This window comes from Platichthys flesus, chromosome 2 (genome assembly GCF_949316205.1).
Source record: "Platichthys flesus chromosome 2, fPlaFle2.1, whole genome shotgun sequence".
NCBI classification, from domain to species: Eukaryota; Metazoa; Chordata; class Actinopteri; order Pleuronectiformes; family Pleuronectidae; genus Platichthys; species Platichthys flesus.
The window spans coordinates 15,265,790-15,283,466 of record NC_084946.1 but is presented as its reverse complement, the minus strand read 5'-3'; the positions used below and the strand labels follow the sequence as shown (position 1 = coordinate 15,283,466).

The following is a 17,677-nucleotide window of genomic DNA, read 5'->3' as shown; positions in this document are numbered from 1 at the left end:
TCTCTTCAGTGAGATGCTTTACAGTGCAGATCCTTTAGCTGCATAGAGCTTTTAAACCAAAATGAAGAAATGTGATGATGCTCTGAGGTTGACAGGGTCTTGTGTCATTGTGACTTTATATTTTGTTGTGTGTGTGCACCTGATACCTTGCTGCTCTCTTACCAAGTTGGGCTCAACAAAGCACATCCATCCGGGAAATCATGTGAACTAACTGAGACCTGGTGCTGTTTATTTCTTAAGATTATGTCATTTAAACAACCCATTCAAAGAAATCAGGCATTTTGGACAGTTCCTTTGTATGTGACAGCAAAAGTACACAGCCTGCAAACCTCTGCTCCTGTGCGTCATCACTGTTGCAGAGTTCAAGATTAAGCAGGTTAGTTGACGTTCTTGGCCCAGTTGCTGTGCAGCGGCGACATCGGGACTGATCTGCACCAGGCGGCATTGGCCGCAGATTACGCACTTCAAACAAGAAACCCCTCCATTAAAGCTGTGGTGCTAAGCAGGAAGTATTTCAGCTCCTACATATCCCAGCCGCTCCAAAGTACCAACCTCAGGTGACCAGTATTTTTCACGTGCATTGCGTTATAGTGGAAGTTATTGCCTGTTAAACTTGCAGCTTTGTAGTCAGCCTAATCAGCTTTCCAGTGATGGAGAACATTCAGAGCTGAGGAGAGTAAAGCGTCCATGGAAATACTAGCTGTGTGGAAAACCTCAAGTAAATTAGTGTACTTGCCTCAAATGAATGGTGGAATTGCAGAGTACATTTATAAAGACCAGGACAGCATACAGGATTCACTGGTCTAACTATGTCCTGTTCATACCTGGCATAGCAGCCAACACACACACACCTGAAATAACAAACGTCCTGGGTGATCCGAGCACAAGTGGACGACCTGTACATCAGTGGATAAGAATGTGCCTCCAGATGTGAAATGAGGGGCTTAGCGGATTGATGTGCTCCACACAGCTGTGCAAAGCTCTACAAGCTCCATATTTTTGTTCCTCATTTTAAACAGGAAAAAACAGAATTGCCATGCTGTGTTTGTATGCCTTCAGCCAGAGCAGTTTCAGTACCTCAAGGTGTTAGATTACAATAGTATTTAGTCACCATGACCTTTACCTATAACATCTGAAATCCAATCAGTTGATCTGTGAGTCTAAGTGAGCATTTGACCAGATTTGAAGAAATTCCTTCAAGGTATTCTTAAGTTAATGCATTTGCAAGCCCAATAACAGGGCTTGTAAGACCTTGATCTGACCTTTGATCACTTAAAAGTGGTTGGTTCAAAACATTTGTGCCAATTTTTTAGAAGTTACCTCAAGTTGTTCTTCAGATATCTTGTTCAGAAGAATGAGACAGATGCACAACCTGACAACATGACGCATCCCGGCCCTGCTATCTCCGGGACAGTTGATGTACGTTGATGTTGTGGCAGATGGCCCAGGATGCATTTTCTTACACACAGCTGCAAGAATGTGTGACAGAACAGCTCTGATTGGGGTCTAAATGATCCGATCTCAAATGCGTCCTCTGTGCATCTTGCATGTTTTCAGATCTGTACTAAGAGCTGTTCACTTGATGCTCGTTACTATAATGACAGGTAAGAGCAGGATCCTCTGAGGATAGAAACTACAGGTCCAGATCCTCCCAACACATCACAACCCCACCTTGTCCTTACAACTAGAACAGACTTAACCATGATTAATTAATTTCAGCTACAAACATAATCATCCATAGGCCAAACAAGCTGTAACACAGAGATGCAAATGCATGCACATGGTTGGATCTTATCTGCCTCCTGAGCTTGATTGGATAAATCACAATCAAATCCATCCAGAGGTCCTTAAAACAAGTCCCTATAATGAAAGTGTTAGAGTGTGTAGGATAGTCGCCTTGGGGACTTATCTTTCACAAAGACAACTATGGCAACCACATTAGTAATTTTAGCACTTCTGACCCAGTGCAGCAGTGGGTTGGCCTCACTGCTCATTAAAACATATTCTCATAACCTAATTAAATGACACTTGGTGTAGAACTTAATTTAGGATGATGGTGATGATGAAGGTCATGCTCCCTCTTGTATTCGATGGATCAAAAGGTTTGCTTCATTTCACCAAAATCTCTGATGAAAACCTCAGTGTAACACGCACCGGTTTGCTCCAAGTGAGATCAACCTGAATGTTATTGGATCAAAGTGGTGGTTTTGAAATGTCCTGAAAGCTCAAAGGAAGCCTGATTGACCTCAATATCACTAAGGCAAGTGTGAGTAATGATGCAAGAGCTGCTGTCATTATTGTGATAACACGTGAGTGCACAGTTCACGAGGCGTACGTGGCATGCAGGTGCTTGGGAGCGAGTGTGTTTGCTATGAGTAAGAAAGTAAGGAATTCGTCACAGTTCAAAGGTCATGGAATTTCTTGCCTGTTTGTCATGTTGTATTTTCAGATGCATGTCTGAGTGGCTTTGGAGGGCTTTCTTCTGCAGGATGTCATCTCGTGGTGTAAAAGGGAAGTTGGTTCTAAGAGAAACTAACCAGTGAAAGGGAAGAAACATATTTGAATGTGAGTGCAGCAAGTACACCTGCAATAATAACAGAGAAGTGAACATGAACTTTAAACAAAAAACTTTAAATAACTGCAAAAAAGCAGAAGTAAGTATAGGGGCTTATGTTAAGTAACAAATACTTTAACCCACGGATCAAACAGTTGACAGAGAAAGACCCAAGGATGAAGTTTATCAAATAAGTGATGACTGATCCCAACATATAAATAAATTAATTGTAAATCGTCTTTGTTCATATAACACTTTTACTATTTGCAGCACATTTCAAATGAACACACATCAATATACATACACTTCTATACGCAACACTCTTTCTATTACATCATTCATACACTGCCATCAGGGGCAATTTCAAGAACTCATATGACTGCAGCAAGGGATCAAACCACTGACCTTTTTGCTGCATGGTGCACTGTCCACTCTACCCTCTGGGGCACAGCCGAATGCAATTATTAAAATTTCTACTGAAGCATATCACCGGAGCTTGTCTAATCACAGCCTTTAGGAAGGCTCAAGGGAAAACGGAATAAGTTCAATTTTTTAGGTTCTATAAAATCATAGGAATCAGATATTTTCTCTCATGTTTAAATTGCTTGTGAATGAAATGCACTTTGTACCATGAGTAAAGTTATCTGATAGTTACTATCATCGCTCAGGTAGTTATGAGGTCAAGTGCAATATTGTTCCATTAAAACCAAGCAGCCTCTGTGATACCACTTAGCTTGCCAGAGTGTACTTAATTTAAGGGTTAACCCAAACTTCTTTCACTTCTTACAGCTCAGACTCAACACGAGCCGATGTCCTTGTAGAGGAAATGAAATTGTTACCCAGTTGCAAGTGAAACCTCTGGGCTGTACGACATGTCACACGTTTAAAGAGTGTGATGTCACAGCGGGTTATGCATCCCTCTTTGAACCCTGGTCGACAGATTGATCAGATAACAAGCAACAGCCACCAGGAGGAATCAAGTGACAGTTGATCAGAGGGAGAATTTACAACACTATAAACCTGAACACTCTGTGCTCTGTCCTAAAAGCCCAGGTCCATATCAGGCTGGTTGCTGTATGTTTTGTTCCGACCTCCGTGGCTGTAGTGATCCTGCTGACACTGTCTTCATGTACAGTCTTATCACCCCTAAGGGTGCATAAGCTGTTGTAAAGAGGATCCTTTGTAATTTTTTGGTCATACACATAATTTCTAGCTGTTAGATTACTATAGGGTATTCAAATCTTTCCTAATTAGATCATGTAATGTGGAAAAAATATGATTGAAATATTGTTTGAAAAGGCAGAAAAGAGTTAACAGAAAGCCAATCACTTGTAACAGCCACAGATTCTGCAGCCTTTCCACTGTTTCCTAAATGATAGCTTCATGGACCTAGCTATTTTGTGACTAAAATGCTGACTAAAGAGTCTGAATAACTATGCAATATTTATAGCCTAGCCTATTCGTATTATAGTAAACCTCATCACTTACCAATAGGGGATGGGTCCTGAATCATGGAAATAACTTTTCGTTCTATTTGATGCACCTCCCATCTTGAAAAGCTAGTAAAATTTCCTAAGTCACACTAATAATATAGGCTATTATTCTACAGGGGTAGAATACCATGATCTGTTCAACTGAGGATGTAGCCGATTTTACCAGAGGCGGCCATCATCATGAGGAGATGATTGAGGCAAAAAAAAAAAAAATGTGCCCCAGTCACATCAGCATACAATCATTTAATTTGATGTCACAGTTAGTCAACTGAATTATATCAGCTTGATAGATGCATTCATTTGATAGTATCATAAATGTCATTGGTGGTTAAATGGGAAGTTACCTGTAATAGTATATATTTTAGGCAGTCCACAAGTATTCAGAGGAAATTAAATGTCTGGTACTGACAGCTCCCATTACCTTTGGGACTGATTTCCAATCGCAATGTCAAACTAATGATATCCACTGTGGAGAAAAAAAATTCTGAGAACTTTATGTGAGCGTGAGTGAGGATGTAAAGGCATGGTATGTGTGTCTGTGTGACTTTGTAAATCTTTGTTAATCTTGCACACTGAAGCTCCCCCTGGTCATACACAGTGAGGCGTATGAGTATGTGCAGTATAAATAACCCAGACAGGACAAGACAGGCTGAGAAAGCTGAGTGTACAGTCAGTAGTCTGGAATAATCTGGATTAAGCTTGATGACAGACCGGTAAAGAGCGGTTAAATCCGGACGGGGTTATGTTGTTGTTTGTCTCACCACATTCTCTGTTGGGACTGTATTGGTTCTCTGGCTCCATTGATCCTCCTCACAAACATTTTCCACCTCATTCATGCCATGACCTATTTACAGTCTATGACCCTGACACCAGAGTCTTTTCGTGCAATAAATACAGAGATCATAGAAGCTATTTAGATGTATTCAGTTAAATCATTACTGTTTTCACTAGATTGTTGTTGGTCGGTTGTTTAGTTTGGTCTGGTTTGGTTTGGCAGGTTGGCTGGTTGGTTAGATTGGTTTTGCTGGTTGGTTGGTTGGTCAGTTTGGCTTTGCTGGTTGGTAAATTAGTTTAGTCTGGCTGGTCTGTTGGGTTTGCTGGTTGGTTTGACTGGTCTGGCTGGTTGGTTGGTTAGTTTAGTTTGGTCTGGCTAGATGGATTGGTTGGTTTGACTGGTTTGGCTGGTTGGTTGGTTAGTTTGGTTTGGCTGGTTGGTTAGTTTGGTTTGGTCTGGCTAGTTGGTCTGGCTGGTGTGTTGGTTTGGATGGTTGGTTTGACTGGTCTGGCTGGTTGGTTGGTTAGTTTGGTTTGGCTGGTTGGTTAGTTAGTTTGGTCTGGCTGGTTGGTTGGTTTGGCTGGTTGGTTTGATTGGTTTGGCTGGTTGGTTGGTTGGTTAGTTTGGTTTGGCTGGTTGGTTAGTTTGCTTTGGTCTGGCTGGTTAGATTGGTTGGTTGGCTAGTTTGGTTTGGCTGGTTGGTTAGTTAGTTTGGTCTGGCTGGTTGGTTGGTTTGGCTGGTTGGTTTGACTGGTTTGGCTGGTTGGTTGGTTAGTTTAGTTTGGTCTGGCTAGTTGGATTGGTTGGTTTGACTGGTTGGTTGGTTAGTTTAGTTTGGTCTGGCTAGTTGGTCTGGCTGGTTTGTTGGTTTGGTTGGTTGGTTTGACTGGTCTGGCTGTTTGGTTGGTTGGTTGGTTAATGGTTTGGCTGGTTGGTTAGTTTGGTTGGGTCTGGCTGGTTGGATTGGTTGGTTTGGCCGGTTGGTTGGTTGGTTAGTTGGTTGGTTACACTAGGTAGGTTTTTTTATTGGTTTTTCAACACTACTGAATTGATTTTTAGAAGGTTGTTCTAGCATTATATTTTTTCCAACATTGCCATAGAGCGTTTTTTTTGGTTTATTCTTTTTACACTTGGGAGTAATTCATGGCTCTTGATGTTTTTCTGGCATTTAAAGAGGACTCATATCCATGAGTGTGTGAATTTGGTGCATCTTGATTGAATTTAAGGGGGCTGTTCGACCTTGGCTGAGTGCCATTTGAGTTATTATAAAACCCTAACCAACAGCATGACTTCAAAGAGATTTGACCATTTGTTTACATCTAGCAAGAGAATACACATCTCCCCTGGGTTCATTTGACTGTCGTGTTTATGAGAAGAGTGTAGAAGTCAGGGAACCTTTAACACGTTACATAAGACAGTTACATTGAGGCCCAGCTGTCCTGGTGAGATAAGCAGAGCGACAAAGAAAAACACTCTCACACACACACACACACTCCGTGGGGATTTAAAAGTGCTATTATTTACAAGGCTTATCTCAAACTTGGACATTGCATGTCACATTTTTCTTTATCTTTGTCAGACTGCTTCCTTCCTCTCCTTCTGTAAATTCTCAAGGGATTGCTGTGTTCGTCAGTTCTTCACTTTGGTTCAGCCTGAAATATCTACTAGATAGATTATTAGAATTGCAACCTAACAAAACTTTGGTTAGGTTTATATAAATAATACTCTGTATTAATTCGAAAAAGTTAGCTTGCTCAAATGCTGAAGCAAGATAGAAGGCAAAGCAAACATTAAACCTGCTAAAAATCAGCAGGTTAACTTTGTCAATATGTTAGCATGATAACATTAGTGCATATACGCTACTAAATGCAGCTTTACTTTTAGAGACTTTCCCTTGATATAGGATGTGACGAATGTAAAGCCACCATGTTTATTTCAAGCAGAAGAGCCATGCCGGTCTCCATTAACCCTGTAAGGCCGTGGGAGCAAACTTACTCGACTGATTTAAACAGAGAGGACCTGCTGACTCACTTTCTTACTTTTGTGCAAGTCTTGGCTAAAGGATCCACTGTCCAAGTTACCTTCTAGTTGCTGTTGTTGTTAGTAAGGACATTATTGCATCATTATTATCACTTCAACAACCAGACTGACAGTTACACAAGTTTTCCAGGTCTCTCTCTCTTTTCTCCCGGCTCTCTCTTTTCTCTACCACATTTCTCCCCCCTTAACCCAACGGTCAAGGGAGCTGGCCGACGACCTTGACTCTGTTCAAGGTCAGTATGCCAACAGAGGAAACTGTTGGGTTTCTCTATAATATTGTAAGGTCTCGACCATACTACGCAAAGTGCCATGAGATAATGTATAGTATGTTGGGATTTAGCCCCATGCAAACGAAACTGAATTTCAATCAAATAATTCACAGTACGCTCAAAATGATAATAAAGATTTGTAAGATATAAGAAAATATGAAGACAAGACACAAGAGTCAATGAAGTCAATTCTATGGTGACAGACGAGTGGCAGAGTGGCAATGGAAACCAGGAGTGGTGGTATCAAACAGCTGAGCATGGAGTGACTCACACTACTCAACCTCATGGTAATCTTGTGACTCCTCACTCCCACCCACTCCCTTTGTGTTGATGCTTCCACTGTTCCCCCCACCCCTCCAAGAACCACCAGTGACAACTGCGTGGGGATGGGAAATGGAAGAGTAGTAAAGAACCTAGTATTATCCTCTAACAGTAAAGGCCTGTAACTGTGGCCTTTAAAGAGCCCCTGACATTCCTACTTCAGGATCCAGTTACATTCCATAGTCAGAACAAAGAGAGCAAGAGATTGGAATAGTTCTGTGTTGCATCAGACAAGGGTAAAGATGAATGTGAGAAAAGAAGCAGGAGGTTAATAAAACATTGGCACCCCCTCACAGTACAGAGGAAGCGAGGACTCTTATGTAACACTAGCTGCCACTTTTTTGTGCACACATTGAGGAAAAGAAGCCACAGGAACTAGATACAGACACGTGTCTAAAATGTCATAATTACCACGACATTACGTAAACTAACCTCAAACCAATCGTAGCGCAGGTTTAGACAACTAAACTCCTTTTGTCTTCTGTTATTCATCATGTTTCTCTCCATCCTGTTCTCTTCAATCCCTTTAGCTGAATTGTGAGAAAGGGCATCAAGTATAAAATTAAGGGAAGAATACAAGAAATGTTTCACATTTTGGAAATGCACATATTGACTTTTAATAGTTTTCATTAGGCCGGCTGGTCTCTTTAAGGATGCAGTAACCATTACATTAGCTCAATTAACACTGCATTTCCAAGATGTGGAAGCAGACATATTTTCTATATTGAATATGTCATATGTCTGTGACATGTTTCAGTGAATTTAGACGTTATTAAAATTAGTATACTACAACAACACCAATCGAGCAATATAGCTCTTGTATGTAGTTACATTTGTCTTGAGTCTTGTTTTAATTGCAGTTATCAAGTGTTCTCTTTACAATGATTTTAAATATAGGAAAGTGACCAGAAACACACTTACACGCACATCTGTTGTTCTGTATTTTCCATTGCTAGCCTCGGGGCATTTGAACTTCAAAGTTGCCTGTTACGCTTTTAGACTCGATGTCCCGAAAAAACCCAAAGGATGCCCAGAGGTTCCAAATGCTGGATTTGTTTTGCAGAAAAGGCTTCATGCACTCTGTCCTGAAGTGTGACAACCAAATAAGGTGCTTCCATGTCAACACACAGAAGCTTAGATAAGGTTTTATTCTCACTTATCTCATCCCTCGCTCCTCAACACTTCAGGCCCCTTTGTTCTCAAAAGAACCGAGCTACTTCTGCTACATCCCTCATTTTCGACTGTGAGATAAATGCTGTACCAAAGCTTCATTATCAGAGGGGATTCAGTTTTTCCTCCTTTGGATTGCAGATTACCTGTCACATTTTAAAATGCTTATGAATAGTGGTCAGTGGGGGAGTAGAAGTTCATTTCATTCCATGTTCAGCACAAGCTATTTCGACATGAAGCACACATTTGAATATAAACATTGATAACTGAGACTCTCGATCACCACTTTGTTATTATTTTTAGGAACACTTGGACCCACTGTGACGTGTGTTAAATGTCTGCTGGATAAAAGGCTTATAAACAATGTATTAACAGTTCATAGATAAACCCAGAGACTCCATGTTCACATGATCAGCAATATTCAGATTGTTTCCCCCTATTCTGAATGAGACACTATTTGATCATGATGTTTACGCAAGTTGTTCATAGAATATTAAATTTATATCCGTGCACATCAACTCACATCACCATTACATCCCACTTCCTTTCAATGTGTGTGAGTGTGTGTGTGTGTGTGTGTGTGTGTGAAGTGATCGTGTTACTGTAGTAAAACTGATGTCTGATGTGTTTGTTGACAGTTCAGCTTCAGAAGCTCAGTCTCAGTCTCAGTTTTCAGAGGCTGCAATTCTTGAGGTATATTTAATAGGTCACTGCTGCTCTCTGGTGGACACAGGTATATATTTAATGTAATAGGCTTTATCTGATAACTTAAAAAAAGGAATTTAGAAGTATAGGTATAATATGTACAATGTAAGCAAAATATTAACAGTAGTAGTAATATAAAAAAAAATCGATTTTTAAACAGGGCTCGTCAAGGTACAGGTACAAATAAGACAACCCCATTCAGGGTACATGCTCCCGTTTTTAATTAGGGCCCGATCACTGACGGTGGGAGGCCCTATTGTATTTTTTTGTATTTGAGACCAGTCATAGGATCATGGTGATAATTGTGACATTTCCTCAAACCATGTGTAAACATTGTGGTGCGGCGAAGGTTCATCCTTCGCCAAAGGAGACGATGTTGTCATAACTCCACTGTGCATTGTCCTATCACCACCAAACTTCTGTCACATGATCAGAGTCCAAGCATGAACGGCTCTATTTGTCAATATTGATTCAGGGACATAGCGCCACCTACTGATTCGCCATGGCACCAATCTGCTCACGCTACCAATCTGCTCACGCTACAATAGATCTGTTCTAGTAGGGCCCCTACTAGAAAAGATCTATTCTGTCTGTGTGAAATGATAGTGATGGTGCCACCTACTGGCGACAGGAACAAAGAATTGTTTTACAACTAGCATTTGATTTACATACAATTTTCTCCTTTTTTCTCCCACGGATCGACGTTGCGTAACAGACGCAAGAAGTGAAGCCTTTATCCTCTTTTATTTTATTTGACTCTTATATTTGACTCTCATTTTGTATTTGACTCTCATATTGTGTTTGACTCTCATATTGTGTTTGCCTCTCATATTGTGTTTGACTCTCATATTGTGTGTTTGCCTCTTCAGACGTCCTGCCGGTGGAGCCGCTGTGTGTTTAACAGCTCAGGGGGAGATGCGTGTAGTGGTGACGTGTCTCTAAAGTTTCCCCTCCTCTCTCGTGCTGCTGCCTGACGAGCCTCACATTGACTGTGGCTCATTGAAGCAGCAGCAGCAGGAGCAGCAGGAGTAGAAGGAGCCGACCTGTGGACGCTGTGGAGCCTACAGACACATCATGGGCAGTGAGTATCTCCTCTCACTCCTCCTGTGTGACACTGGAAACCACAGCTTATTCTACAATAACCCAAACCACGGATTAGGGCTGTTTTAACTACTTGGTTCGCTAACGGTGTGAGCGCTGGCTGTGGAGTAGCAGGCGGCTAGCTTGAGTTGCTAACTAGCTTTCTGAACATTTGCCTTTGTGCTAGTATTGTGAGCCATTTCCGATCAGGAGACCTTTGTGAATTAGGTGAAGGCTGGGTTGTATTCCTGTTAACCGAGTTTCTTGATTGTAGTGGGATTGTGTTTGATTTTGTTCCCCGCTGGCGTCTGGACACGTCTCGTAAGCTAGCTTGCGAGCTAACCAGCTAGCCTCTCATTCAAAGACATTGACAGTCTAGTGATGACGACGCACAACAGCGCCGGTATTGTCTCGAGCTCGGGATTGAAATCGTCTGCCTGCTCTTCTCTGTCAACACGTCACAAGTGTAATGTAAAGAGCCAGAAGATCAACAGTGGACATTATGATACAAAAACCCACTGTGCGGCGTTAAATCTCTTCGGTTTTGATTTGTGAAAAATCGAATTGGACATGAGTCCGCCCCCCCATTCACTGCCACGTCCTCCTGACGACCAGCTATTATTTCCACGTTTAACTCTCATCTCTGCTTGTTTCCAGTCAAATTCCTAGAGGTGATAAAGCCTTTCTGTGCCGTGCTGCCAGAGATCCAGAAACCCGAACGAAAAGTGAGTATTTTTTAATCGCATCCACGTTTTATTCTTTTATAGCAGTGCATTTAGTTTTAACTTTATGCTGGCTTTGCTTTAGCTGCAGGATAAACTTGTGGTAATGTGCTTGACCGACAGATCCAGTTCAGAGAGAAGGTATTATGGACTGCCATCACTCTCTTCATATTCCTGGTGTGTTGCCAGGTAAGTGTCACCATCCCTCATTCCTCCATAGTATCTTGCCTCAGTCATCTTCACTTGTGTGATGCCTTTGAATAGAAAAACAATTGAATCATTGACTGTAACACCTGAGTGATTCAATCATGTTATGTCACCACCAAGTGTTTGACAGACTTATGATTGACTATTCTCTCTTAATCTATGGTGTTTATTTAGCATGTTTCATCCTAATTGTCCTACAATCTGATTAAGGGCAATCAAATTATTCCTTGATTTGGGTCATTGATACAAGAAAACCACTTTATAAATTGTCTTAAATGAGTAAATTGTTTCTATCAGACGAAAAACGTAAAAGTCGATTTGGGGTGATAGGTAACTGAGAAAAAAGACTGTTTTCTAAGTGTCAACTAGGAATGTCTGATGCTTTTGATACATTTAATGAATTAACTGTTGCTTTTCTGACAATATTGATTAGCTGTTTAATAACAGTGTAGCTAATAAACTGTAGTGAAATTGGAAACGCACATTATGAGAATGACGTCTGTGTCTGCACAATAGTCAAACTATCCAAACTGAAATATCACGTACAGTCGAGTTTTCTTTCATGGCATCTTTTTAAATAAATTGTTGTAAATATGACTTACACTGTTTTCCTCCAGATCCCTCTCTTTGGGATCATGTCCTCAGACTCCGCGGATCCCTTCTACTGGATGAGAGTAATTCTGGCCTCCAACAGAGGTATATTTCAGCTAACAGCAGAATAAAATATAAAATGCACGTCTTTCCTCCTGCTGAACTAACTCACATATCTCCCTGCAGGTACGCTGATGGAGCTGGGTATCTCGCCTATTGTCACCTCGGGCCTGATCATGCAGCTACTGGCCGGAGCTAAGATCATCGAAGTCGGAGACACACCAAAGGACAGAGCCCTCTTCAATGGAGCTCAGAAATGTACATATACTAATCATTTGTAAAAGCTTGTTTTTACTATGAAATTCATGGACTAATGTTAGTAAATGATTTTCAGTGTTTGGAATGATCATCACCATTGGTCAGGCCATCGTATATGTAATGACCGGCATGTATGGAGATCCCTCAGAGATGGGAGCTGGAATCTGTCTGCTCATCATCATTCAGGTGAGAATCTTATGCATTTCAAATAAAAATATTATAATGTGACAACAGCGCAGTAAAAAACTAAGATTTAGATCATGACTGATTTTCGTTTTGTCTTTTTCAAATTATGTTAGCTTAGATCAGTTCAGCTTGTGTTTCCCAAATGTTCGATAAATTGACTTAACTCACAAAGTAAAATATGTTCCAGTATAACTTTGTTTGCCTTTAAGGGGCATATATTATATACAGTTATTAGAACAAATGGTTCTCAGAATCAGCGGCTCCAAACAAAGTGAATAAATGGATAAGTGAAACAGTTTCACGTGACTGTTTCTTTACCGACTGACTGTATCTATGGTGTCTTCTTCTTCAGCTGTTTGTAGCTGGGCTCATTGTGCTGCTGCTGGATGAGTTGCTCCAAAAGGGTTACGGTCTTGGTTCAGGAATCTCACTGTTCATTGCCACCAACATCTGTGAGACGATCGTCTGGAAGGCCTTCAGCCCCACGACTGTGAACACTGGAAGAGGTAACAGGCCACAATGTGGTTGTTTATATGTGTGATATTAAAAAGCCATCCTAGTCATTAATGCAATCCTGCTGCTATACTGCAATCTGCAAAAATGTGACTCTCGTTTGTGACTTTTTGTGTTTTCTAGGCACCGAGTTCGAGGGAGCAATAATTGCTCTTTTCCACCTGCTGGCGACTCGTACAGACAAAGTGCGCGCTCTGAGAGAGGCGTTCTACAGACAAAACCTGCCAAACCTCATGAACCTCCTCGCCACCGTATTTGTCTTTGCTGTAGTGATATACTTTCAGGTGAGTCACTGATTTATCTTTTGTGCTACTTCACTATAAACCTGCTTCCGTTTTTTTAAAAGGTGAAGAATTTAGTAACATATTCAGGACATACTCATGGTTCAGTTATTCACTGCTCTCCTACACATTTTCCTTTTGTCATAGGGATTCAGGGTGGATCTGCCCATCAAGTCCGCTCGCTACCGTGGCCAGTACAACACCTACCCCATCAAGCTCTTCTACACCTCCAACATACCCATCATCCTGCAGTCTGCTCTGGTCTCCAACTTGTACGTTATCTCCCAGATGCTCTCGACGCGTTTTAGTGGCAATTTCCTGGTTAATTTGCTTGGAACTTGGTCTGTAAGTATACATTTAATCTGAGCTTTTTACACAAGTTTCTGTTCAGTTTCTTAAAAGAATGACTCTCCATAATTACTTGACAATATCTTAGAGTTACTAGCTTCCGTGACCTCATATTCTGCCCATAAAAGCATGTTTTTCTTTTATCTGCTCATGTTTATAGGACGCAACGTCAGGTGGCCCAGCCCGTGCCTATCCTGTGGCTGGTCTCTGTTACTACCTCTCCCCACCAGAGTCGTTCGGCTCAGTTCTAGACGACCCGGTTCACGCGGTCATCTACATCGTCTTCATGCTCGGCTCATGTGCATTTTTCTCTAAAACCTGGATTGAAGTCTCTGGCTCATCTGCTAAAGATGTAAGTTGTAGATCTTACTGAATTGTTGATGGTGTTAACAGTCCATTCCAAACCGACTGCTTCAAAGCTCTGGTCTTTATGTTCAACTAGGTGGCAAAACAGCTGAAGGAGCAGCAGATGGTGATGAGGGGACACAGAGAAACCTCCATGGTGCATGAACTGAACAGGTAAAATCCAAAGTCTTGTACACATTTATTTTTGCTTTTCGTTTACACACCTCATTAGCTGCATTAACCACACATGGAACAAATGTATCAGCTAGAATGGTTATAAGCCATCATCATGAATCTACATGATCTAATCCTCTGTCTCAATAAGTTAATAGAGTACAATAAAACCGTTCACGGAGAAGCCTTTGCTTTGCAGACAATAGTTCAACACAATACACAGATCCATCACACCTTCACCATCATCATGAATCATGTAACTTATTTTATCTATTTATTAAATATTATATTTATTTACGGCATGGTTGTAAATATTAAATTGGATGATGGGATTTTTCCTTGAAATTATCTTCTACAAGATTTAGTTTGTTGTTTGAGAGCCATGTGTAAAAATGTCAAACTTGATTTACAAGCTAATTCGGGGTAGTGCACCATTCCAAGAATGCAACTACTTTTCTTATAACTGATGTTTCCTAAGGTCTCTGCAAATTCCTCAATTGGGTGTGAATCTACACAATTTAAAGGAATAGTTCAATATTTTGGAAACTGCTTTTGTCCAGGATTACTATTTCTCTATTTATTTATATATTTAACAGACAGACATGAGGCTGTCCTCATTTAACTCTCAGCAAGGACTCTAGTAATACCAAAAGGTCAATCACAATCATCAGAAATGTATTAAATAGCCTTTCTACAAGAAAATGTTCTGTATTAATATTGTCACTCTCCTGTTGTTGCGTTCTAGGTACATTCCTACGGCTGCTGCCTTTGGTGGACTGTGTATCGGTGGTTTATCGGTGATGGCGGATTTCCTCGGAGCCATTGGTTCTGGCACCGGTATCCTGCTGGCCGTCACTATCATCTATCAGTACTTTGAGATCTTTGTTAAAGAACAGAGCGAAATGGGCAGCATGGGGGCCCTGTTCTTGTAGAAAAGCCAATATCCTCCACCTTCAACCAACTTTTTATTCGGACCATCAACCTTGCAATATATTTTTCATCCATGTGAAGCACCTCCATCCTCAGCTATCTAGTTTCAGGATGGTGCTTGAGGAACCTGCTTAGGAATCTTGGTTGAAACAGGACGTTGGTACAACTCCACAGCTTGTTGCTCCCTTTACATATCTTCCAACGTATCTTCTCAACAAAAAAAAACAGACATTTCAGTTGTATTTCAACAGGTTTTCCAACTGACTCCAGATCAAAGCCCTCCATGTTTCTTGTAAAGGCTTCATCTGGGTATCAAATGAAGTCCTGTGGGAGTTTGGTTCTTATTTCAGATTGACGTGAGCGCTTCAGTATGCAGGCACACTCGACTTGGAGGATGTTGATCAACTGCCTGCTGTGTGTGTACAAGCCATGCTTCCATCTGCTTCATGTTAATTTACTTTTCACTTTTACTCTCAACTTTATTTTATTTCTCTCTTGACCTGTCATTCAGGTAAAAGTGTGGAAGAGAAGCTGAACTGTCAAGACTCTAAGTTGTGTACTGTACATTTTTCTGTGACTCTGTTTTAGGTTTTATTTGAGCAGGGTCTTGTAAGGAGAGGATGTGAAGCTCATATTGGGCTCCAGCTGTCATATGGAACTGTTCATCTTATGACTGTGCACCATTCAAAATAACACTCAGTCTTAATGTATGGCATTTCCAGGGAGCTACAGTATTAACACACGTCACATTCACTCTTGTTACCCATGTTTTGTTTTGATTTTTAATTGTTTGCTTTAAGCATTCTTTAATTAATCACTTTTTCTGACGCAACATATTATTATTTCTGTACATAGGCCATGCATTGAAAAAATGTTGAGTTCGTATTAAGTGTAAGATAAAATCTTTTGAATATGTAAAAAATAAACACATTTCAGAACAAACTTATATAAAAACATATTTGTGGATCAAGACTTTTACTTATGATATGTTGCTTAAGTTGTGTCTCCTATTACACTGAAGCAGTTGATACCTAGACACATTTTGGTGTCTCCAGGCTCTGTTGAACACGGCTCAAAATACTTTAAGGTACTTTATGTTCTTTGACTTTAGAATAACATTTGATTTATTGTGCTATTGGACTCAATACAATAGGTCAGCTTTGAATTTGGGCACAACAAATAGACAATATTTAAAAAAACTATTTGTCCCGTGATCACAATTGAATTACATCTGGTATTTTATTTCAATATGTATATTGTTGTCCCATTAATTGTGATCTGAAGTACATGATAACACATTTTTGTGAAATTCAGGAGTCATTTGAGTGAAAAGTTAATGTTTTTATCATGTATCCTGTGATTTCTTTTTTAAATATCACAGTATTGAAGATTATATTCCCCTGCCTCTGAATTGATCTGGAGTGGTAATCAATTTGATTCAATTGAATTAACTAGCAAATATATTTAGATTCAGAATTGTTAGTCATTTTTTAAAGCGATGATGTTGAGCGTTAGCTGGATCTAACTCCTTGAATACCAAGACCTTCAATGCTTCTCTTTGTCATATTTGACAGTATTTGATTATCTGTGGGTGTCAAACTTTTGGAATAACAGGAGATTTTAGGGTGTTTACTTGACCTTCACTCTAGTTTCTGACATTTTATAGACCTAACATGTACTTGGATAGATAATCATCTGATTAATTAATAATGAAAATAATGTTAAGTAGCATGTCTAAACTGAACATTTCTAAAAACATTGGTGACAAGCTTATTGTTTTGGATCCCTCTACATTTTTCCTTCTTATTCTCAGTATAAATATAAATATTGTATTTATATCAGGAGCTATTAATAATGTAAATGCCTCTTTTCAAGAATACCCTGTGCTACAATTTCTCAAAGAAACTGTTGAACTAAAAACATAATATTGCAAGAAAGGAGCTGCACATAAAAAAAAGAAATCTGCTTTCCATATCATCTTTGAAAGACTGTTGTGACTGGATTGCCCTGTGGGAGGAAGCAGTGCGCCAAAGAACGTCACCGGAAACCCAAAGAGAAGAAGAAAGTGAAACAACATGAAACTCAAACAATTTCAATAAGAACAAATAATTATAACGACAATAAAACCAATATACATCATAAGCTTTTAAGATGAATCTTAAGAAGGCTCTGTCTCCTTAAGCTTTCCAGCCTATACATCGGAATGGTAAGTGAGACACAAAAACAAAAAGCTTAGAAAATAGAGAAGAAATGTATATATTAAACAGCAACTCACATTTTGGCTATCGACTTGTCACAGTAAAAAACAAAAGCAGTGTATGTTTATATTAGCCCCTTGCCATGTTTCAAGGATTCGGCCCCCCTGGTTGGGAAACACTGGACTAAAACACCTAACTGTTTCATCAAGTGGTTAAATTGACCTGTCACAGGATTAAAAATCTGATAATGAAATTACGTATTTGAGGAGTGAGGAGATGATTCTGTCCTCGGGTTATATAGGGAATCTTGTGGAGTTTAAAAAACCCTGCTTAACCTTTCCTCCTCTTTCATCCTAGATCTGGCTCCTCCCAGCGGGGACATCATCTGGAACTTACCTCGTCTGCGTGGATTAATCAGTGTTCCTTGTGTGATGAAATTTAAGGAAACCATCTCCAG

The 17,677-nt window shown here is 40.1% G+C and overlaps 1 protein-coding gene across 1 annotated transcript; it reads left to right on the top strand.

The window, feature by feature from the left end:
• The first annotated feature begins 10,276 nt into the window (after positions 1-10,276).
• Positions 10,277-15,978, top strand: LOC133966103 (protein transport protein Sec61 subunit alpha-like). The gene is made up of 12 exons (XM_062400863.1): positions 10,277-10,408; positions 11,065-11,132; positions 11,253-11,318; positions 11,954-12,032; positions 12,114-12,245; positions 12,322-12,431; positions 12,784-12,937; positions 13,068-13,228; positions 13,373-13,570; positions 13,734-13,925; positions 14,016-14,092; positions 14,838-15,978. The coding sequence occupies exons 1-12, from the start codon at positions 10,402-10,404 to the stop codon at positions 15,022-15,024; spliced, it is 1,431 nt and encodes a 476-aa protein (XP_062256847.1). The 5' UTR covers positions 10,277-10,401; the 3' UTR covers positions 15,025-15,978.
• Positions 15,979-17,677: the final 1,699 nt, after the last annotated feature.

Coding starts and splice junctions, on each gene's coding strand:
- LOC133966103 (XM_062400863.1), top strand. Junction 12,432..12,783: donor GTCTGCTCATCATCATTCAG/GTGAGAATCTTA, acceptor CTTCTTCTTCAG/CTGTTTGTAGCTGGGCTCAT. Junction 13,229..13,372: donor CTGTAGTGATATACTTTCAG/GTGAGTCACTGA, acceptor CTTTTGTCATAG/GGATTCAGGGTGGATCTGCC.